A 22,692-nucleotide genomic window follows, 5' to 3' on the forward strand; every position below is an offset into this window, starting at 1 on the left:
TCGCCAACACTTGCTGTTTTTTGATTTATTGATGATAGCCATTCTGACAGGTGTGAGGTGATACCTCATTGTGGTTTTAATTTGCATTTCTCTGATGATTAGTGACCTTGAGCATCTTTTCATATGTCTGTTAGCCATCTGTATTTCCTCTTTGGAGAAGTGTCTGTTCAGGTCTTCTGCCCATTTTTGAATTGGATTACTTTTTTGTTGTTGAGTTGTGTAAGCTCTTTATAAATTTTAGATATTAACTTTTATCAGATGAATCATTAACGAATATCTTCTCCCAAACAGTCGGTTGTCTTTTTGTTTTGTTGATGGTTTCCTTTGCTGTACAAAAACTTTTTAGTTTGATGTAGTCCCATTTGTTTACTTTTTCTTTTGTTTCCCTTGCTCAAGGAGATATATCTGAAAAGAAATTCCCGTTAGCAATTTCAGAGTTTGCTGCCTATGTTAGCAATTTCAGATATTAGCAATTTCAAGGAGATATATCTGAAAAGAAATTCCTGTTAGCAATTTCAGAGTTTGCTGCCTATGTTTTTTTCTAAAAGTTTTATTGTTTCAGGTCTTACATTTAAGGCTTTAATCCATTTTGAGTCTGTTCTTGCATACAGTTTAAGAAGATGGTCCAGCTTCTTTTTTTTGCATGTATCTGCCCAATTTTCCCAATACCATTTATTTAAGAGACTGTCTTTACCCCATTTTATATTCTTACCTCCTTTGTCATATATTAAGTGAGTATATAGGCATGGATTTATTTCTGGGCTCTTTACTCTGTTCCTGATCTTTTGCAGAAAAGATTTCTGAGCCATACAACTTACAATTATTATTTTCTAGATAGAAGTGCCAACTGTTGTGCTTTCCAATGTATTATTAGTGGTTGCCACGTTCTCCTTGTCTTCAGGTTTTATGGCATAAAACAGAAGTACTTCTTTGATGTTACTGGAGTCTGTGAGAAGCACGGTGATGCAGTTGATGCCCACACCACAGCCATCTGTGGGTATTCTATGATGGTATAAAACTTTTCATCTATGAACATGGCCTCCTTATCATCAGAGGTTTTGGCCTGTTCTTTAAAAAGCTGCTTGCTGCTTCACAGAACTATTTTCCTTACTTTAGGCACTGCACACTTCCTCCTTCAAGACAAAAAGCTCAAAGTGCTCAGTGAGACCCAGAGTGGTCCATTTGGCCAAAGATCTCATTATCTGTGGGTGATCACAGATGAATGTGGGATTGCTGCAAGTCACTTTCGTAAACTCTCTGAGCTTATCAAAGAGTCCGGCTATGGTCTGAGATAGAGGACATTCAATAGCTTTTGCTGCACAAATATTAAGAATTTTTTAAGTTTCTTCAGTTCTGAAGAGGTTAGCTTCTGACAGCTTCTGGTGCATTAGTTTTTCCCACGTCTTTCTCTAGTTCTTCTACCATGCTGACTCTCAGGAGGGCTGGGATGAGGTGAATCTCAGATGTGGCCTTCTGGATCACCTAGATGGTAAGTGATCTTGTGACTGTCTGTAATATGCTTCACTATCCCTGATATAATCTCTAGGATTTCATGAGATCATAATAATCAGCAGAGGCCACATAAGACTCACACGTAGTAAAGTCAAGTCATTTGTAATTGGCAACCAGTTTCACAAACCTGGACAATGCCACTGTCCACCACCAGCATCTTATGGTAGAGTTCTAGGGAAATTCTTATATATAAATTCATGTCCAGTTTGTTGTGGTAGGCGATGACAAATGTGGCCATAGCTCCCCTTGAGATAAAGTTCGTCGTAGGAATTTCAATGTCTGGAATCCCAACTTAACCAAGAAACTTCTTATATATGTGATTTTCTTAGTGTGGATGACAAATTTCTTCTTCACAAAGTCATTCAGATTCAAGCCCAAGTATTTCCAATGATATTGTGTTTCCTTGTCTTTGAAGCCAAACTGAGAATGAGGTGACATATGTGAGCGAGGACGCAGCAGTGTGATTTTGTGGAGAATGATGCTCAGCAAATCCTTCTTGGTTTGTCTAGGATTTTCCTGAACTCCAATTATGTCTCCCTGAAGCAGTTTTCAATATGAATAAATTCTTCTTCTGATTTAAATTCCATGAAGTGGCCATGACTTGCAACTTGACCTGTTCCAGAAGGGCAGCTGCCCCCAGCTCTTCTGTCATAGATCCTACTCGCTGGCGTTAAGGCGATGTTGGTGAGGTGGTCTCCAGGGTGCAGGGAGTGAGCAGGGGTCCACGTGGAGCCTGCGTGTTGCAAGTCTTACCAGCACCTAGCATCTGGTGGAGACTCGACTGGCAGAGCTGTCTCTCGTGGAGCTGGAGCTCTTGCTTGGCCTCCGTCTCTGTTACTCTCAGCTTTCAGGTGTCTTCAGCTCTTTCTTGTCTAGTTTCAGCTTGCCACCATCTACTGACACCTCACTGCCTCAGGGTGGCCACTTTCTCCAAAGGCCCAACCCAAGGTGGATGAGGCCCATTAGTGGCTTTCAGAGCAGGGACCAAGGCCCTGTCTATTCCAGGAATGAGGAGGCGGGTGCCTTTGGAGCTGTTTTATGCGTGGTACTGGGCCTTGGAGCCCAGCGTCCCTCCTGTGTTTGTGTGCTAGGTGCTCTTTGGGGTAAAACTCAGGTGCCCAACATCCAATATGGTGGTGACCATGGATTTGGGCAAAAATCCAGTGGGTCCCATGTCTCTATGTGCATGGCCCAGTCCTGGGGAGGTATTGGCCGAGGCCATGAATAATTTTTAAATAAACTTTTAACATTTTAGAACTGATTTAACGATACCTTCAGAAGTTCTTATAACTCTTATAACTGATTTCGGGCCATACCTTCCTCTAAGTTTTCCCACCCATGAAACAAATTGATGTGCCTCACTTGGTGGGTGAGGAGACAGGAATGAATGCCGCTGCAAGCAGTAGAAGGATTCACAGTCTCTCTAGGCTCCACACCATAAAGTCCCTGCCGGGCTGCTCTCTCCTCGTGCCAGAGGCCGCAGCACAGAAGGGCACGCAGTGGCGGCCTGGCACGGGCTACACTGGCAGTCTCCAATAGAGGGGTAACCAGGGCAAGCCAGCAGCCCCATTCTGGCCCAGCATAGTGCAGAACTGGTCTCCCTGTCTCGCCAGCCCTTACCGTACTCTCGATGTTCTCAAAGACTTCTCGGGCCTCTTCGTAGGAACACGTCTCCTCCAAACACTCTCTTTCAAGGTTTCCTTTCTTCAGCTCTTCTAGAAACGAATTCGCCCTCCGGGCCCTCTCCAGGACGGTGTGGGCATGCTCCCGGTTGATGAACACTAGAAGAGAGGGAAGGATACAAAGTTGAAAGTTCCTTATCAAACTACCTGCTCTCTCCCCAGCCTGTAGTATCATGTCACCTCTGAGCTGCAAAAGGCTGAAAATTCTTTCTTCATGCACTAAGGCGGCTGGGAAAAAAATGCCCATCTCCCTCACGACTACTCCATGAGTCGCGGTATAAGACACATGTTCTAGATCCACACATCCTTCTCTGGAGAAGTTAACACATCCCACCCAGCCAACTCACCAGCCTCCCTATACATTCACACCCAGCTTTACATGGGCAACCCAAACCGTCTTTCCTGAGCTCTCCCTTCCCAGAGTGGTTCCAGGTCACACTCACCCTCCTCCCCAGGCTACTCCATTCTGTGCTTTGGCTCAGCATGTACCCCTCCACTCCCAGCCCCACGCTGAATCCCACCCACTCTGCAAGGTCTCAGCTGAGTTAAGTGGGGAGTTATGATACTGTTTTTTTTAAATTAAGTTTATTGGGTAATATTGGTTAATACAATTATGTAATTTTCAGGTGTATATTATCATTCGACATCTGTATATTCTATTGTGTGTTTACCACCCGAAGTCCAGTTTCCTTAAGCTACCATATATTTGATACCCTTTATCCACTTCACCCTCCCCCTAAACCCTATATTTGACCTCCTTTACCCCATCTACCTCCCCGCTCCTCCTCCACCTCACTAGTAACCACTAGTCTATAGTCCTCTGGTAACCACTAGCCTTTAGTCCATGTCCATGAGTCTCTGTCTGTTCGTTTGTCCTGCTCATGTGTTGCTTTTAGGTTTATATCCCACATATAAGTGATATCATGTGATTATCTCGAGGTCCATCCATGTCGATCATGATCCACAATTAAAAGTATGATTTATGTAAAGTCCCAGGACACACATTAACACAATTAAAACATAAGTTTTAAGAAATAGTACTTACTACTATTTTCTACAAAATAGTACTTACTACGAAATTTTCTACTTGATTCTGTTCTATTTCACTGAAAAACCTACTAAATTGATTCCATGATTCACAAACGAGTCATGACCTGTCTGTTAAAATGCCTCGAGTCGGGGAATCTCTGGATCCTCCCTCTGGTGTGTGTCTACGGTGGAGTTGCTCCCGTTTCACCAGCAGAGTCTTCTCTCTCTTTCTCTCACTCCTTTACTTTTTTCACTGTGATACAGGAGAGTTTCAGAGGCTTTTCAAAATCATCCTCTGCTCTAGCTTCTCTTTTTTTCCACTGAAGAATTTAGAGATTTAGAGTCTCACCGTAATAAAAACTCTCCAAGTTGCTATTTCTAGTCTCCACCTTCCTCCTGAGCTCTCTGTTTTCAGCTCTCTCGCCATGATGGATGTCTCCCCTCATCTCAGAACTCCAAACTCCCTATGTTCAAAACTAAAAAACAGGACTGCAGAATCGAGAGGCCTGGAGTTTCAAATATATCTTGGTCGCTTATTACTTAATATTAGCAAATGGGAATTACAGTACATACCTACTTCTTAGAATTATTTTAAAGAATGTATATTACTCCTAGTGTCCAGTTTGGTACACGTTAGATGCTCATTAAAGGTTAGCTTCCTTCCTACCTCACATTACTTTTCCTTCCAAATTCCCTGTTTACTATCCCAACAATGCCAGGCTCACATTTGTTATTTGACCCCCCTCCCGCTACTACTCCAAGTATCTGCTCCACTACCAAGAGCTTGCTTTGGAACACAGCCTACACATTGGTTTCTTCCCTGATATGTTTTTTTTTTTTTCTCTCTTCTTCACTTTTCACCACTTTCTCATCTCCCATAACACCTGTCTGGGTCCCCTCCGTCTGCTCCTCATTGTTCCTGTCCTTGCACTTGATTCAGGGTGCAGACAAGCCCGAGGGTCCCCCCAGGGGTGATGCCACCTCTGCTCTCCCCTCTGGCTTTGCTCTGCTTCTCCTTTTCCTGAGCCTTTTCTATTTAGACAGACCCCAGGGTCCTGGAAGGTACAGAGATCCCTGTCTGTCCAGCCTCGAGTTGGTCAGCACCTTCTCCTGGCTGAGCCAGCCTGCGGATGGCGACACTGGCTTCTCTCTCATTCTCTTCCCTCCCTTGTGACCCCCTTGCAGGCCTCTCCCCACAGCTCAGTTTGGCAGGAGGGGGAACTTCTCTGTCTCTGCCTGCCACCTCCCTCTTCTCTTCCTCTCTCTCCATCTCCTTCCCTGTCTGTCTTCTGTCTGTTTCTCTCTCTGTCTCTCTCTCTTTCTCTCTGTGTCTGTCTCTTTCTCTATCTTTGTCTATCTCTGTCTCTCTGTCTCCCCCTTTCTCTGTCTATGTGTTTCTATCTATCTTTGTGACCTCTAACCCACGGTCTGACTCTCCACCCACAGGGTGGCATGCCTGGCCCTAAGCTATCTTTGGCCGAGACCACCAAGCCTAGCTGTCTCATGCCAGCCTTTGACATAGGAAGGGCACCCACCATCCAGGTTCAAGGGCATTATCCCAACTCCCTACACTCCCTCCTCCTCCCTGGGGGCCACCTCTGCGGTCTGTAGGTCAAGGGGTGCTTACCACTTCCCCCTGGCACTAGGAGGCCAGCCAGGGAGGCGCTGAGCAGGATGAGGAACAGCAGGCCTGCCATGGTGGGGCCTAGGACAGCGTCTCTGTCCCAGCTGTGACAGGCCTCTGGGGCAAGGTTCACTCACCCTGGCTTCAGGGTGGCTGATTGTCCTTCTGCTTATCACAGCCTCCTGATTGGAGCCTGAGACTGCTGGAGGTGGGGGGCAGGGGCAAGTGACTGCACTGGTGCATTGTCACCTGGCCTGTGCACCCCTGGGGAGGTCCCTGTCTAACCTCGTTCTTGTCAGTAATTATATCCAGGGGAACCTGCTGCGGGTATAGGAACTTTTTGTTCTAAGAGAGTAAAAATATCATTTTATTTCAGATGTTTATCCTTACTACTGTGATAAAAGCTAAGTATCATTTTCCCCATCTTTTTTCCAGAACAGAAAACTGGTGAAATGTCTGTGGTACATGTAGGATTTTCCTGCCTTTCCGTTGTTCTGAAATGTTCCTTCTGCTCAAGGGCGTCTCTCTCCAGGTGGTATAAGGTGGGGTCTCACAGAGGGTCTGGTGCCTGCGATTCACCTGCATGTCAGGCTTGTACCTCCCACTCCTAAAATTCAGGGGCTCCGGGATCCTTCTATGCTATATGGTTCGTTGTACACAGGCTCCCACACATACTTTTGGGAGGATACCCCTTGCCCAACGTGCCTGGAGGGGACTGCTCTGTTGGAATTCCTACGCGATCTGCTGACCATGGGGCAAGTTGGCTGAGGTTGAGAAGGGCTGTGCCAGGAGCTGCTGCTGTATATGTCGTGGAGGTGCACGGCTTTTCCTGACAACAGCTTTGCCACGCATACCTTATTGTGAGCCAGGTGGGGGTGGAGAGGAGGATGAGCCCAGAGTCAGAGGCCTCACAGTGAAGTCCATTGTCCTTATGCAAAGCTCAGTACGAGCCATCTGGGAGAGAACATGCAGGGTGGCACGGTGCCTGCGGACCTGGAGTGGAGGGGGCTTCATTATCCAGCCCCTCCATTATGGTTCCCACTCCTTACTCCTCTTGTACAGGACCAGGAAACGTGGAGGGCATTGTTTCCAGGAAACCCTGGAGTCTCGCTGTTTGGCTTACATCCCGGGGAGATTCCAGAACTCAGGGTTGTGTCTCCTGACAACAAATGATAGGCACCAGGGAAGGGCAAGTCATCTCAGGTCAGTGGAAGCAGCCCGCACTCTTGGTGGCCAGGCCAGTAAGGGAAGTATGCGTGCCACACAGTGGGTACACACCAGGTGCCATGTGCTCTCCCAGCCCAGAAACTTCCCTGGGGCATCAGGCTCTGGAGGAAAAGGCTTGGGAACTGGCTGGTGAGGTGAATGCTTTGCTGAGAGAGACAGAGAAAAGACCCATGGTCACTTGGATATAAGTCTCATTACTTAGCTTGTTCATTGCTCTGTCTCCAGCACCTAGAGGGGTGTCTGGCACATAGTATATACTCATTGACCAACAGCTGGAGTGAATCTGTGTGGTCCCAAACGCTCCTGCTCTGGGCTCCGAGGCCAGGTTGGTCTTTATTGGGGTGGTCACTGTGATGTGCAGAGCTCGATCCTTAGAGACAACCTGCAGTTGGTGACCTAGGCCTGTCTTGCCTGGTCAATTTGTACTGTGATGTTGTCACTGAGCACATTCAGAATGTGGGGGAGGCTGGATTCTGTGTGAGTCCCTTCCTGTCCCAGGAAGGGAAATGGTCAAAGCTCTACTCATAGAAAGATGGACATAATCTCTAACAGTTAGTGTATCTGCACATCAAGTGTTAGCCTTCGGGGGTTATCCCGATGTCATCTGGCGCTCGTGCTTATGACAGCCCTGTGACAGCCCTGTGATGCAGGGGCCTGTGTCACCCATTAATGGCTGGGGAAACCGAGGCAGAACCAGTGACTCACCAGGACCCTGTTTAACTCCAGGTGGCTCTGGAGAGGCTCCTGGCCTGGCCCCTGTGGTTCCATTGCCCCTTGTCTTCCCATGAAGAGAGTCCAGACAGCTTTTATTCATTTCTAGGAAGAAACAATAGACTTGCTGGGTTCAGGGCCTTCCGAGATCTCTCACAGTTTGGTTGCAGAAATTCCATAAGTGTCTGTAGCCTGAGCTATTAAGTTGAAGGACATCGGGGTATTTGCAAATCAGCTATACCCCACCCTCCTCCACCCCTGACCTATGGATGTTGCTGTTTCCCCTTAAGAACTGGATCTCTGAAGGCGGGGTGTCTCCTCCCACACGCTCGTGGCATGCACCCGGGGCCTAGTGCACCTGGGACTTGAACTCAGGACCTTCTGCATGTAAAGCAGACGTGCTAACCACTACACAATGGAGCCACCCCCAGCTATACTGTTCTTGACGACATAATTGAGTCCTTCCAGATGCCTCCTTTCACGTAAACTGGTTTCATCCTCATGGCAAGCATCGAGGTGGGCTTCCATTGTACAGATGAGAGAACAAGGCACAGAGAATATAAGCAGCCTGGCCAAGAGTAAGAGTCAGAGCCAGACTGACTCCAGGAGGTCTGGCCCTATGTCAGGTCTCTTAAAATGCACATCCAATTGCTTGGTGAGATCCCTACAAATTACAGCATGACCAGGGCAGCAAACCTTTTCTGTAAAGGCCCAGTCATGAATATGGTAGGTCTGTGGGTCAGATGGTCTCTGTCACAACTACCTAGTGCTGCAGTTTTAAGCAGCCACGAATGATGAGTAAAGGAACGGGTGTGTTCTTATAAAACTTTATTTACGAAAATAGGTGGCTTGGACTTAGCACCAGCCATAATTTGCAGACCTTGGTCTACTCTATACTAAATATGGCTTGACTGTTCAGCAGAGCAAGTCCCGGCCCCCTGACTCACATGTGTTAAGCACTGTTGGTGTGCCAGGCACTAGACGGCCCAGTGGCTGTCCTCCAGTCGTGTCCCAAGTGGCGGGCACCTGCTGGCTTTGCTCCATCCACCTTTGCCAGGTAGGACCCACTTGAACTTTGATCTTTTGTTTCATTCTTACCCACCTGAGACCTATGTGACCCTACTGTTACTGGGCCCACAATCACCTGAGGAGCTTGCTAAAAATGTAACTCACCTGGTCCTACACCCCTTGGATCCTGCTGGTGGATCCTGGGCCCAGGAACATGTATTTCCTGGATCATCCCTGGTGGTTCTCAGTCAGGCGTTCCCTGGGCCTCTCTATGAGGACTGTCATTGACTAGGGCCTTGGCAGGAAGAGAACACTCAGTTCTATAGGGCTTTGGGAACTACAGCCTTCAAAATCCATCAGAGACCTCTTGGTTTTAAAAATCAGCCTCCCTGTAAAAAGGTTCATTTTAGTGACGTTGGTAATTGTGAAAGAAAAGACCAGCTTGAAGACAAACACCAGGGTCTCAATGAAATGGATGTAGACAATCCATGAATAGCAGGAAGCTGGAAAAAATGCACTGAGGAGGTTCAGCTGTTTGTTGTTCACGGGGAGAACAGGTGGCATACGGTATGGAGAGCGTGTTATGTAGCCCTTTTTATGGTGAAAGATACAAATACAGAACAAATATAAAAGGATATCCTTCCAATTGAATGATGCTTCTAATTTACTTGAAATGAAATACTTGCATAAGAAAGAAAAAAATGAAAGTTAAAAGACAGCCCCAAGAAAGTGGCCCGTGACACTGGGTGAACACACACACACGCACGCTGCCACTGTGCGGGCAGAGAGATGCAACGGAAAGGTGCAGGTGAGGCTGGTCACTTCTCCACTTCTGCCCGGGCAGGGCCTCCTGTCTCTTTCGTCCACTGCCCTGTGTCTCTCATCTTGCTATTTTCCTCTCAGTCTGTTTCTTTGAATCTCCGAGTCTCTTTCTCTTTCCATCTCCTCAGAATCTCTCCCCTCAGTTTCTCTCTGTCTCTCGATTTCTCTCTCCTCTTGGCCTTTTTCTAGTCTTTTCTCCATCTTCCAGTCTCTCTTCATCCCTCATTCTCTTTACGTTCTTTCTCTTGGACTCTTCTTCTTTTACTCTATCTTTCCTTCTCTGTCTCTCCCCGTATTTCTGTCTCTATCCCTCCCTCTCTCTCTCTCTCCCCACCCCAAGAATAGCAGGAGGATTTATGGGTTTGTTGACAGGACAGCCGAAGCAGCAGCAGCAGCTTTATTTTGCAAGAGCAGGGTCCATGGAGCTGACACTGAAGTGCTAGGGAAATGGGGCGCGGAGGAGGCCTTCTGAGTGCTCTTTCGAGCTCACGAGCCTGTGGAGCCACTCAGTGTACTGGGAGACCCTGGTGTACACCCCAAAGTGACCTACAGCTGCACAGCCCACACCCCAGCTGACGACACCCGTCAGGTACCATGTGCCTTGGAACTTGGTAGCATGTGGACCCCCGCTGTCCCCCTTGCAGGCATCCTTGCTCCCATCCAGGTAGCCAGCACAGAACATGTTCTCTGTGATCTTTGGGGAGGTTTGCTCCCTGGTCGACTGCTCCAGGCAGTCCTGGGTCATTAGCCTGGGCACGTCGATGGCCATGAGCTGGAGGGCCGTGGCGCCCCTTTCAAGGAGCTGACCCCAGCCGCTGATGAAAGAGAAGCGGATGGAGGCCAGTGTCCTCTCGGAGAAGGCCTTCTCTGGCAGGCAGAGGGGCACCACATAGTCTGTGAAGACCACAGGCCTGCTCAGGCGGAGCAGGGCGATGTCGTGGTTTGTCTTGCCTGTGATGTACTTGTTGGGGACAATGACCTGAGCAACTTGCCGTTCCTGCTCGTCGCCATCCTCCTCACTCAGGTCGTGCTCACCTGTGGGGAAACCAGCACCGCTCATGCCCCTTGCCCTGCAGGCTTAGGGTATAACCCTTCCCGAACCTCAAGAAGGTCAGAGCGTCCTTTGGGGTATGAGGGGCCCTGAGTCCAACTCCACGCTGGCCTGCATAGCCGGCCTTTCCAGGTGGCTACCAATGGGCTATGCGTAGAGTGTGAATCTGGAATCTGAGGTGCCGAAGGCACATGAGGAGGGGTGCTGGGCCAGGCAGCTGTGGGTTGGTGGGGAGGACTGCCCGATTCCCCTGCTTCTTTCCTCAGGGGTCCTTGTCATCCCATAAATCCACCAAGCAGAGGCCCACCCATGGTGGCAAATGGAGTCCTGGGTCGCTGCATCCTCCTCAGGGCTTTTGGCCCAAGTGAGACAGGCGGATACAGCATCACCGCCCCTCCCCCCGCCACCATGTCTTAGGTGTGGGAAAGAGGATAAGGGGGATGGTGGCCACGGTGGCTCCCTGTGAACACTGGGGTTTGTCGAGATGCTGCCCACTTCTCTTTTTGGAGAAGTTCATCTGGGTGGAGCTTGGTGTTCAATGCCTTGAATCTCAGCTCCGAGTTCTTATCACACAAGAACCATTCTCTCATCAGAAGGAAGGAGAATGAAACCTACCCACTACTGCTGTCAGATTCTTAAAACTCTTGATTCTGTCGAAACAGTGGGCTGCGGAGACCACCCAGGTGGTGTCGATCAGGGTACCCCCACACAACAGCACCCCGTTCAGCTTCAGAGCAACCTGACAAGGGCACAGCACAATTGGAAAATCACATTATTATTCTTAGGGTACCCTTCCTTGGAGATTCATCTTTCCCCTATATCCTTGGGGATGGGCTGCATTTATAGGATGGTTTCTGAAATCCTGGGACCAGGGAGTGCGCTCTGGGAGGCCATGCTGCCGCAGTTGCCCCCAGCAAGCCCACCTGAGTGGATCCCCTGTAAATGTACGGGAACCCATGTCCACCAGCCATGCCTCTACCTCAGAGAGACTTCGCCACCCAATTGTGGTGGACTCTAGTGAACACATCTGTCCTATTTGGATGTATCTAGCTCTGATTATTCTCTGAACACCAAAAACTGGGGTTCCACAAAGCTTAGAAGAGGGCCCTGAATTGCAAAGGCACCACCCAGGCCCCAACTGCTGTGGGAGGTTGCGGTGGGAGAAGGGAGAGGCTGGGTGGGAGCAGGGCTGCCGGATCAGCAAGAAGTATAACTTCTTCTGAGTCTGGTCTGGAAGGGGTCAGATGGCCACTGCACGAGAGAATTGCAGCTGCCCTGAGCCCAGGGTCAGGCTAAGGATGATCGCAATTCTCCAATTTCCCTTTCAAGGTTCTCATACTTTTATTTCTAAAAATTCTTAACTGTTCAACTTGGGGTGTCCCGGAATGAAGGGTTAGACAGGAGTCAGTGATTCGGGCTCAGACCTGAGTTTGCAGGTCTCTCACACTTGAGTGTGCATACACCCCCGGGCTCCCGTGAAGTATAGATGCTGACCCACTGGGTCCAGGGGCCTGAGACTCTGCATTTCCAACCAGGACCAGGCTCATAGGCAGCTTGGAAGAGAGACTTCATGGAGGAGCTACGGCCCACAGACCTGGCCACATGTAAGGGACAGCCTCCGGGCCTGTGGGAGGACTTTTTTACGGATCAAGGATCATACTGTATGATCTCACTTATATGTGGAATCTAAGAAAAACATAATAAACGAATAAATGAATAAACAAAACAGAAACAAACCCATAGATATAGAGAACAAGCTGATGGTTGCCAGAGGGGAGCCTGAGTAGGGGGATAGTAATTAAAAAAAACAAAAAACAAACCACAATATGTAAGGGACAGCCTCCGGGCCTGTGGGAGGACTTTTTTACGGATCAAGGATCATACTGTATGATCTCACTTATATGTGGAATCTAAGAAAAACATAATAAACGAATAAATGAATAAACAAAACAGAAACAAACCCATAGATATAGAGAACAAGCTGATGGTTGCCAGAGGGGAGCCTGAGTAGGGGGATAGTAATTAAAAAAAAACAAAAAACCAACCACAATATCTGGCATACAAAAAAAAAAAAAAAGCTTCCAGAGGCAGATAGTAGATGGAGCCTTGACAGTGACAGAGCTGGGTCCAAATCCTGCCTCATCTGTAAAAAAGGAGTAAGATTAACAGTCTGTGAAAAAGCAGTGTGAGGAAGACAAGTAAGCAGACGGAAGTGCTGCTGGGAGCACTGAAATCTGAGCTGAATGGAGGCTGTTGTCTACAACAGGCCTTCAGAATGAAGAGGAATCCACCGAAGCACTGCCATGAGCAGCGGTGACTTGGGGCGTGGGGTGTCCTGTGGCTGACCTGCCCACTTTCCCTTTGAGGTCATGAGTGACCCTGGGGCCCTGAAGCCTTACCTGCCAGGGACATTCCCCTTTGGGGCACACCTTGCCACCTATAATTCGGCCTTGGGGTTGGCTGTCATTTCTTTTTTCCAGAACAGGAATTTTCCCACATGGATAGTCAACTGTATAAAACAAAAGTCAGCAAGACGTGGGGATTTATGACACGCGGACAATTAATGAGAAGAGGGCTCTGAGCCTTGCAGGTGGTGGCTCTGCCTCTGGTTCTTGCTCTGGGCTGTGGGAGGCCTCGGGGTGTAAGGAAGCACCTGTGGGAGCTGCTGGGTGAGTAGATGGGGCAGGGGCTGGTTTTGCAGGAGCAGAGGACCCAACTTCTTGAAACTGGGTTCTGCTCATTTTTCCAGGGGGAAGAAGTGCCGCTTAATTTCCTGAAGAGGAATGATATTCCATCTAAAGGTTTACCAGCCTCTCAAGACAATTGTGCTGCTATTTTAACCCCACTCTTGGTTTTTCGTCTGCTCCAACAAAGTCCTTGGGCCAGAAAAAGAAAGCATTCAGAGGTGGTAACTGAATTTCAGGATGTTTTGACCTGGCTGGGTATATTTACTCCTGAAGAGGCACAGGGTTTTGAGTGCCCCGGCCTTTGGAATTGCAGCCCCATTAGTTTGAGGTTGGTTTGGAGAAATTTTCCATTTTTCTAAAAGTGTTTGCAAAAAAAAAAAAAAAATGGTTTTGAATCCAGAAAGCTATGGTCAATATAGACACTGAGTGTGGCAGGGTAAATTCCTGGCAAAGGGAACTGGATGTGGAAGCCTCGTGCTTCTCTTCTGGGCCCACCTAGAATGGGCAGGGGGCCTGAGGCCAGACCAGGGAGCTGCCCCAGGCTCTGTCTTATCCACTGGTCCCCTGTCCTGTTCTTGGCGGGGAAGCCGCCTCTGCCCTCAGTCTCCTCCCTGCTTCTGAACATGTAGTGGTCGGCATGTAATAGATGCTCAGTTAATTGCCACCCCTCCTCATTTTCTAGCCAAGAAGGAAACCTGTGGCATGGCAAGAATTAGTAAATGCTCATCCGGAAGTGAAACGGCACACAGCCCCTGGAGCAGGTCCCCGAGAACCTGTTACCTGTGGGTGCACAGGACACCTCGTCAGCCTGGAGTGTGTACCCCTTGTGACACCAGCAGGAGCGCTTGGCCTCCACATGGTTGCTACAGTACTGCTCACAGCCTCCGTTCTCATTCTCACAGATCAGCTGGTTATTCTTGTCTGAGGACAGAGAGAGACAGCCTGAGAGGGGCCTCTGCTGGTCAAGGAGAGTGAGCTTCGTGGCCACCCCTCCCTGGGCCAGGGCCACTGTTCTGCATAAAGGTGGCACTCAGCTGCCAACTACAGAGGCTGGGCCTGGCACCACCCCACTCTGCAGATTGATCCAGAAAGGCAGGACCTGGTTTTTGGGTGCTCGGCCATGTCTGAACAGCCTAGCCAGTCGGGACACAGGGCCAGCCAGCATGCAGTGGCTTCCATGCTATTACCCCTCCCAGTAGCTGGTGGGGAGCTGAGGATGGCCATGGGAAAGCAAAAGTTCCCTGGGGGGCAGCAGAAAAGTCCAGCTCAATCAGAGACCTGACACTGAGAGACCAGGGAGATGAGACTGCTCTACAATCAGGCTCCGGTGCTCCATGACTTGGTCTAGGCCAACCACTGATTTGGACAGATAGAGACAAGGAACCTTCAAGCTGACTAAAAGACAGCGCTTTGGTGTGGGAAACAGGATTGGTTTGCTGTATAAGTCCATGACCCCCAGTGAGAAGGCCAGTCCTGGAAGTGAATTTACACCAGGGCTGCTGAGCATCAAAGGCTGGGAAAAAGCACGGAGGCTTTCTAGCCTCAGATAACTGGCAGGAAGCCTCTTTCCTAAGTCTTTACTCTATCTGGCCTCTGTTCTGCTTAGATCAGAAGTTCGCTGTGGCCCAAAAGAGCTCGTTCAGCATCAGAATGTGAGAAAGGATTAACCTTGCCCTAAGAGAGGACTGGTCTTTGCCCTCAGCTCATAGTATATTAAGTCTACACTATATTAAGTTGGATGCTTTTAATTTAATCTGTCTGAAAAGAGTGTTGTTTCCCTGGGAGCCTTGGGTCACACTGGCTGGCCTAACAATGTGATTTCTGTGGGGCCTTGGGCCATACGGTATCAGCTCAACCTCTGCAGGGTCTGGAGACCGAGGTAAGCCACGTGGGTGGTCAGCCATGTCTGCGTGACTGAGCCCCAATAAAATCTCTGGGCACCGAGGCTCAGGTGTGCTTTCTGGGTTGGTGATACTCCATACGTCTTGTCACACGTCATCTTGGAGATCAAAAGACCGTCCATACAACTGCCCAGGGAAGGGATAACTAGAAGCTCCCACTTGGTCCCTTTGCTGATTTCCATGTGTATCATTTTGCTATAATAAATAGTAACTGTGAGTATATCAGCTTTCAGTGAGTTCTGTGAGTCCTTCCAGCAAATTAATGAACCTGAGGATGATACGAAGGAGCTTTGAACTTTGCAACATTTTAATATATGGAAGGTAAAAACCCCAAACTTGTACCTTTGTAATAGCGAGTAGGGAAGGTCAAGTTTATCCAACTGTCCTGTCTAGTGGGGCATATGGAAGCTGGGTGGTGGTGTAGTGACTCTCACTGGGATATTCTCATAGAATTTCCCAGTGCTGGGAGCTCAAGGGTTTTATATTTCTCAGAAGGCATCAGGGGGCAATCAAGTTTGAGAACTGTCACCTTAGCACCCCAGATTCAAGACTTTCAGGTTGGCAGGGGCCTTCAAGGTTACCTAGACCAACTTCCCACTGGGGCTGAGGCTCAGCCTCATGCCTGACCAGGCCTTGCCCATCAACCTCCCGGGGACCCTGTCTGCAAGCACCTTACTTGTCTCACAGTTCCGGCCCTCAAAATTGTCAGGGCAGAAGCAGATGTAAGACTGTAAATGGTCTTCACAGGAGCCTCCATTCTTGCATGGATTTGAGCTGCATTGGTCCCCATCTGTAGAGTAAGTCAGTGTCAGTAATGCTGAGGAGAAGGGCTGTTGGGTGGGATATAAATGGGCCGTTTACCTACTCACCTTTGTAAGACATCCAGAACTGCTTCTGAGGGAACAAAGAGGAAGCCGCGTGAGACATACGCTCACCAGGAGCAAACGTTTACAGTATCCATGGAATAAACTGATGAACTGGGGTGGGCAGGGGTGGGGCAGGGGTTTCTGGCCTGGGGCCTTTTACAATGGGCTCTGGAAGCGAGACTTCCCTCTGAAGATGAGGTGGGCTCATCTGGGGGAGGAAGGTTTTTCCTAATACCCCACCGCCACGCCATCCCAGACTGTTAAGGCCACCAGAGGTCATGAATTTCCTTCTCCCAAGTCAAAATATCCTAATTTCAGCCCCAGCTCTGCCATCTCTGGGTTGTGAACCTGGGACAAGACACATATGCTTTCTAAGCCCTCTTTTGTTCCTTGGATGATGGGTGATCATTCATGCACATGGGCTGACATGAGGAGAAGGTTAGTAAGGGATATAAAGGCATGTAAAGGTGTACTGTGAACTGCAAAGGTTTCCATCAATAAAATTGATTCTGGAAGAACATTTTGGTCAACTGAACTTTAACTCACGGGGTTGCTGTGAAAATAAAACAAGATGAGAACTGTTGAAACTGCTTTGAAAAACTACCTGGTACACAGCTACAAAGTATGACCATTCTCAACTTGCATGGAAAGTGTCATGTTAGCCTCTGTCTCAGACAGCCCTACTTCCCATTGGGCATGAGGTGTCCTGTGAGTGTGAGCCATATGCCCTGTGAGTATGACGTGAAGCATCCTGTGCTTGTGAGGTGAGTGTGAGGTGTGGTCTTATCTCATCGTAACCTGACCACACTCCTGTTGAAGTATTCCAAGGGATGTGATACACTTAATTACGCCTCTTTTAGAAAATGAAAACAGAAATGAAAGCCACTCTATCCATAGGGCTCAAGGGCAGGTGGAGAAAGCAGTGGTTTCCTAAGCGTTTCCTCACACAAGTTTCCCTCAAAAGGTGCCTATGGGTAGTACCAACGGTGAGCGGCTCACCCAGGCCAGTGTGTCAGACATCTGTTCTGATAGCAGCACCCTTGTGAAACAGGTGCAGTTTTCGGGGACTGGGGGAACATTCCTTGGGAAGGCAAAGGACACATCGAGTGTGCTTTTGAAACTATATTTTCTGATGCAAAGTTTAGGATGCGTGGTGTGGCAGAGAGGAGGATGTGCCTGGAAATGGGAGGTGGTATGGAGCATTGTAGGAGCTCTGACTAAGGAAAGTGAAGCCATTCATAGGAGAAAGCGTCCCAGACAGTGAAGAGCTCTGCCCGCTGAAGCGACCTGTGTGTTCGTTTGTGCATGCGGCTCTCACAACCACAGAGGTAGAGAGACATCGCTTCTAAGACACAGGTGCTACCCCTGCTGTCCCAGAGCGCCCTTCCTGAAGACTCAGCACACTGACCTACACAGTGGGTGGTGCAGAGGGCGCCCCATGGAAGGAGAACTCACCAGTGTCTCATCGTTCTTGAAGATCTCTCTGGCTTCCTCAAAGGAGCACTGCTCCTCCCTGCACTCTCTCTCCAGAGAGCCCGCCCTCAGCTCCTCCAGGAGCCAGTTGGCACGCCTTTGCCTGTGCAAGACCCCTTGGGCTTCCTTCTGGGTAATGAAGACTGAGAAATGGGAGTTCCATGAAGCATTCACAACCTGTCATTCCAAGATGGCACAGAAACCATCCACACTGGTCTCGTCCCCCTCAGCAATAGGAGTCAAAGGGTTCCTATCGACAGGCCTGACTGAATTTGAAATAGGAGTGATTTCTTATGGCTGGTTGGCGATGAAAAACCACACAAACTTTATGTACAAAAATATAGCAATATGTTCATTAAATTATAATTTAACACACTCATACCTTTTGACCTGGTCACTTTACTTCTAGAAATTTATCCTAAGGAGGACTGCACGAAAACCTAGCTATTAGGAAAGCTATTGTTAATAATCATCCGAAATGGCCAGATGATGGTGTTCCATGCGGCCAGGAAACAAAATTCTTAAGAAGATGTGATAATCAGTGAAAAAATAAGATAATAAAATAGTATCTGCTGTATAACACTTTTTTGTAAACAAAAATGTACATGTAAGTAAAGTAATTTATTGAAAGGTATACATAAAAAATTAACTTTGGGAGTTAACAGCTATTCTGTTCCAAAGTGTGTACAAAGTGTGTAACTTCTGTAATCAAAATACGCATCTTCTATGTCCCTGGAACCTAGAACATTTCATCAAGAGTTGAATGAGTGTGCTGGAGGGTAGTACGGTGGAAGAGGGCCCTCTGGGACGTGCATTTGAGAGAGGTCAGGCAGCGGCGAGAGGCTCGGCTTGGGTGGGGGTGAGGTGGGGAGAGGCAAGGGTTGCTGTGATGACCTGGGAAGAGCTGAGAGTGGCCTCACTGAGGGTGGCAGGTGGAGAGGGTCCAGGCATTCCTTGTCTCCATTTAAAGCCCAACAGTCTCATTTGCTGCACATTGGGGTTGTTCTTCCCAGCTCTTTGGAACTCATGTTACTTCCCAGTGTGGTCAGTTCTCTCGTCCCAACTAACTCACTCAAACTCTTTCTATGCTTTGCCACCAACCTCGCTCTCTCCCTTTGAGATCATACTCTTGAAGGAAAATTCTTCACCTTCCACCAAGGTTCTTACATGGACTCTTAAACCCATGATACGCAAAAGCTGCCATGACTCCCATGGGCTCCTCATGGACCTTTCTTGGTGGCAGGAGACCTGCTCATCGCTCTACTTCTCAACAATGCATTCCCCTGACTGCCGAGGCCTGGCCTCCCCCGGGTCCTCCTCCCACATCTCTTCTCACCCGCTCCAGCCTCCTTTGCTGCCGGCATTGAGTATCCTTCTAGTTTTGGCCTTTCTGCTCTAAACACTCTCCGAGCCACCTCACTCCATTTCCGCTTCAGCTCTCCTTCCAAAACCAGAACCCACAACATTTATTTCTACCTAGAAGTGTCTCTGAACCCCAGATGTCTGTGTCCAACTTCCCTGTAGACCGAATAACCCACATTCACAGACAGCACATGTAGGTCCACCTCCGTCCTCTCCGCCCCCGCCGTGCCTGCTCTTCTTGTCAGAGGCACCCGTCTTGGTGAACAGCCCTGCTTGCCTCCTAAGCCAAGATTCTCCGAGACATCTGCCCTCTCGCAGCCAACTCTGCTGCTGCCGCCTTCCGTATCTGCCCCTCTTCTCTCCTCCCTGGTGACGTCAGCTGAACTAAGGAGCTACAACTTCCTCTGGGCCCTTCCTGAGTGCTCGCCTGCTGCCATGGGAGCAGGGCAGCTCCGTGCCTCCTCCGGGCTCTCACAGTGACCCCCGTACTTACTTGCAGATAGCTGGTGTCCCCCCTTTTGCTTAGGAGGAAGGGAGGTAAGTGAGGCTTAGAACTCACCCAAAACCACTCAGGGTAGGGGAGATGGGACCAGTTTGAACACCTTAAATTTGAGGATTCTTTCAGACGCCCAGGCAGACATGGGGACTGAACCCCAGGAGAGGGCTTGGTGATGGAGGCAAGGACGTCAAAGTTGATGACAATTATGCAGAGGCTGAAGTCAAGGGCGTGAAAGGGGCCAGGAAAGCCCTCAGAGCCCTGGTGCTGTCCCATTGCCTGTGACTGTTGCTGTCGGGGACGGTGCAGTGAGCAGTTCTAGCAGTGAGCAGGGTGCGTATGGGGTGAGAAGAGGAAATTAAGAATGGAGCGAAGTGTGGAAACAGTCCCGGAGGAGAGGGCCCTGGTGCTGTCCCATTGCCTGTGACTGGTGCTGTTGGGGACGGTGCAGTGAGCAGGGTGTGTGTGGGGTGAGAAGAGGAAGTCGACAATGGAGCGAAGTGTGGAAACAGTCCCGGAGGAGAGATGAGACAGAGACTGGCTATGAAGAGGCTGAGGCTTCCTGAAAAAACGGCAGGCTATCTGTGCTGTGTCCCTCTGTTCACCAGAAGCTGCTGGTGAGTGAGCCAGGGGGCGCCTCCAGGACAGGGGGGAAGGTTATAAAGTATGAGGAGAGCAGGCAGGAAGGGGACATGGCAGCTCCCAGGCCGCCCAGGCTGAGGGAGACCACATCTTCTTTAAAATTAGAGAGTTTCACCTGTCTGTATTCTGGGGAATCAATCCATCTGGTTTGAAAGAAGTTGAGAGAAAATCAAAGACTGGAGATTTCTGGGAAGGAAGGCGGTTGGGGAGCTCATGTGGGGAGGAGACCCGAGACTAAAGACCATAAAAAGGCCATTTGCTAACCAGAGCTGAATCATCTGCCAGTGAGGATGGCAAATTTGCACTACAAAGCTCTCAGGAAACCAGGGGCAATTCTGATAATAAAGCAACATGCGATTATTGCAAAAAATTTAGAAAAGACGCACTAGAACCAGACAGATAATGAAAGTCACCTGCAATCTATCACTGTTTTCCTCCCCTAAGACAATAGGCAGCACTGACTTTCCCTGGAGCAGGAAATGCTCTCCTTTGGGCACCTGCAGTCATCAGGGCGGGTGACGCCACCCCTCAGATCCCAGGTGGGACTTGAAGGACGACATGACCTGGATTTTAGAGGACAGCGTCAGTACCTTGTTTCCACCACAGCTGCCACTCGATACTGGAAAATCACAATGAGGCTTGCTCGTAAAGTGCGTCCCTCTGTTTCCCCACTCAGGCACTTGAGGGGTGGGGGAGGGGAGGGTGGCCATGCTCACAGCCATGGTGGCGGAGCAGCGCAGCTCAATGTCCCCATGCCATTCCTGGCACTGGCTAACTAGAAGTCCGGGAGAACAGAGTGAGAGAGAGGCACACCGCCACCCCACACCCTTAAGCCCCCCATTCTGTGCTCTTGTCCAACTACACAGGGTGGGTCTGCTCTGAAAGTCTTTGAAAAATAATTCTGCCAAAGCCTGTGCTGTCAACAGCAGTCTTTCCTCCAATGCCTGGCAAGTGCCTGGGCACTATTTGCTTTTTGGAAGGAAAACAGATCACATCGGAGCCAGCAAATGCTCCTGGTAAACCGGAAGGTCCCCTGAAAACGGATGTCCATGACGGTGAACAGAAAAGAAGGCGAGGTTTGGGAGGCCTGGCTGCCAAGCTGGGAGGCCCTCCTCATGGGGTTTAGAGAGAACCACCCCGCCAACATACCTGTAGTCAGAGACCCCTGCAGGCCCAGCAGAAAGCAGAGGAGGGACAGCTCACAAGGCTGGGGAACCATGGTGAGGTCCCGCAGTGTCACTGGTCTGTTGACATTCCAGTCAGGGAGGCGGGCAAAGTTTTCAGCCTCTAAGGCCCAGAGGGATGGGGGAGGGAAACCTTGCTTCCCAAACACTGTGCCAAATGACGTGCTAAAGGGGAAATCAGAGACAGAAAGACAGTGCCTATGTCCAAGAAGCCAGGTCCAGGAATCCAGGCAGAACATGGCCGAGTCTTTGAAGCAGAGGTTCCTTTTCTGAACCGTAGGTGTTCGCGGGGAGGAAGGGGAAGTGGCAGCTCCTGGGCCACCTAGGCTGAGGGAGACCACATCTTTAAAATTAGAGAGTTTTACCTATTTGTATGCATCTCAAATGCAATTTAGAGTTCTGAATCCCTTAGGACTTATGACTGCAAGATGGGAAAACAGAACTAAACTGCAGGTGAAAAACCATAGCCCACGATAATACTGGTGAGAAGAGTGCACATTTTGAGTGTGAACGTTACTGTTTTGAAGAGAGCCGCAGAGGAGACTGGTGGGGCCTGGTTTCTTAGGAGAAGCACCAGGACAAGGAACATCTGCTCCTAGCTGAGGCCGCCACTTGATTTCATTTGTAGGTGGCATCCCCTGTGTTTCTGGCATCCAGGTCTTGTCCCTCTGGGCCTGGGGCACAGCTAGGGCGAACACTTATCTTGGGCTGCTGAACAGGGAAGGTTTTCTCAGGATGCCAGACTTTCCTTGCTGAAATTGGGACCATCCGAGACCCACTGGGATGCTCAGTAACCTTGGCAAGGCTCACATGGGTGTCCAGCTTCCAGAGGTCCTGGGCTCGATCCTCTGGAAATCATATCTTTTCTGTGAATGAGTGGAAAGTGGGGATACCAGCACTGCTCATTTCTAGAAGGATCCCAGCCCTATACCCCAAACGGAAAAATTAGTTCTTAGGAGAGATCATGTTTTATTGATCATCTCTGAAATTTTTAATCATTACTATCGATAACTGCTCAATTGTTTAGGAATTTAATTATATAGGCATTTATTTGTGGAGGAGGGAGGGAGGGGGAGAAGAGACTTTTGCATTTGACTGCTCCTCCCAGCCATAGCCCTTTCTGGGGACATCTTTGTCCTTGTCTTTCTTTGGATTTTCCTCCTTAAAGGTATGACTAAACCTATAAAAGCATCTGAGCCTGCTGTTTTGTTTTTTTAACCGAAAGTCAATTTCTTTATTATTCATCAACCTAAGTATTTTATTTCTTCTTTTTAAATTTCTTATTTTTAAAATTCCTTTGGATTAAAAAAATCTTTTAAAATTCATTTATTTTTAATTCTTTAATGTCACCACATATTTGACCCCTTTTACCTTGTCTACCTCCCCGCCCCGCCCCTGCATTCTGGTAACCACTA

General features: G+C 49.0%; 2 protein-coding genes and 1 pseudogene across 3 annotated transcripts in view; all 3 read right to left on the bottom strand.

Annotated features, from left to right (window-relative positions):
- Positions 1-5,920, bottom strand: part of F10 (coagulation factor X) — a 19,201-nt gene extending 13,281 nt beyond the window's left edge. Inside the window, exons 1-2 of the mRNA XM_006909398.1 lie at positions 5,851-5,920; positions 3,133-3,293 (exon numbers count right to left, since the gene is read on the bottom strand). Coding sequence (XP_006909460.1) covers positions 3,133-3,293; positions 5,851-5,920 — 231 coding nt within the window. The remainder of the gene's footprint in view (positions 1-3,132; positions 3,294-5,850) is intronic.
- LOC102895321 lies at positions 831-3,082 on the bottom strand (annotated as a pseudogene).
- Positions 5,921-10,054: 4,134 nt separating the features above from the next.
- On the bottom strand, positions 10,055-21,312 carry F7 (coagulation factor VII). 2 transcript variants are annotated; one of them, XM_006909353.1, is made up of 8 exons: positions 21,243-21,312; positions 17,576-17,736; positions 16,124-16,148; positions 15,931-16,044; positions 14,134-14,274; positions 13,066-13,175; positions 11,282-11,405; positions 10,055-10,650 (listed from the first exon to the last, which is right to left on the bottom strand). In XM_006909353.1, exons 1-8 carry the CDS (start codon positions 21,310-21,312, stop codon positions 10,055-10,057), a joined length of 1,341 nt encoding a protein of 446 aa, XP_006909415.1. The 2 variants fall into 2 exon arrangements, with proteins under 2 accessions (XP_006909415.1, XP_006909416.1); XM_006909354.1 differs by lacking the exons at positions 16,124-16,148; positions 17,576-17,736.
- Positions 21,313-22,692: the final 1,380 nt, after the last annotated feature.

This window comes from Pteropus alecto, unplaced genomic scaffold, assembly GCF_000325575.1.
Source record: "Pteropus alecto unplaced genomic scaffold, ASM32557v1 scaffold13, whole genome shotgun sequence".
In the NCBI taxonomy this organism is placed as follows: domain Eukaryota; kingdom Metazoa; phylum Chordata; class Mammalia; order Chiroptera; family Pteropodidae; genus Pteropus; species Pteropus alecto.

What these genes read in the sequence shown, in the direction of transcription:
- F7 (XM_006909353.1), bottom strand. Translation starts at nt 21,312, where the DNA reads ATGGTTCCCCAGCCTTGTGAGCTGTCCCTCCTCTGCTTTCTGCTGGGC. An exon ending in GCAGGGGTCTCTGACTACAG is followed by an intron (nt 17,737 to 21,242) that starts GTATGTTGGCGG and finishes CCCATTTCTCAG; the next exon opens with TCTTCATTACCCAGAAGGAA. An exon ending in GTTCTGGATGTCTTACAAAG is followed by an intron (nt 16,045 to 16,123) that starts GTGAGTAGGTAA and finishes CTTACTCTACAG; the next exon opens with ATGGGGACCAATGCAGCTCA.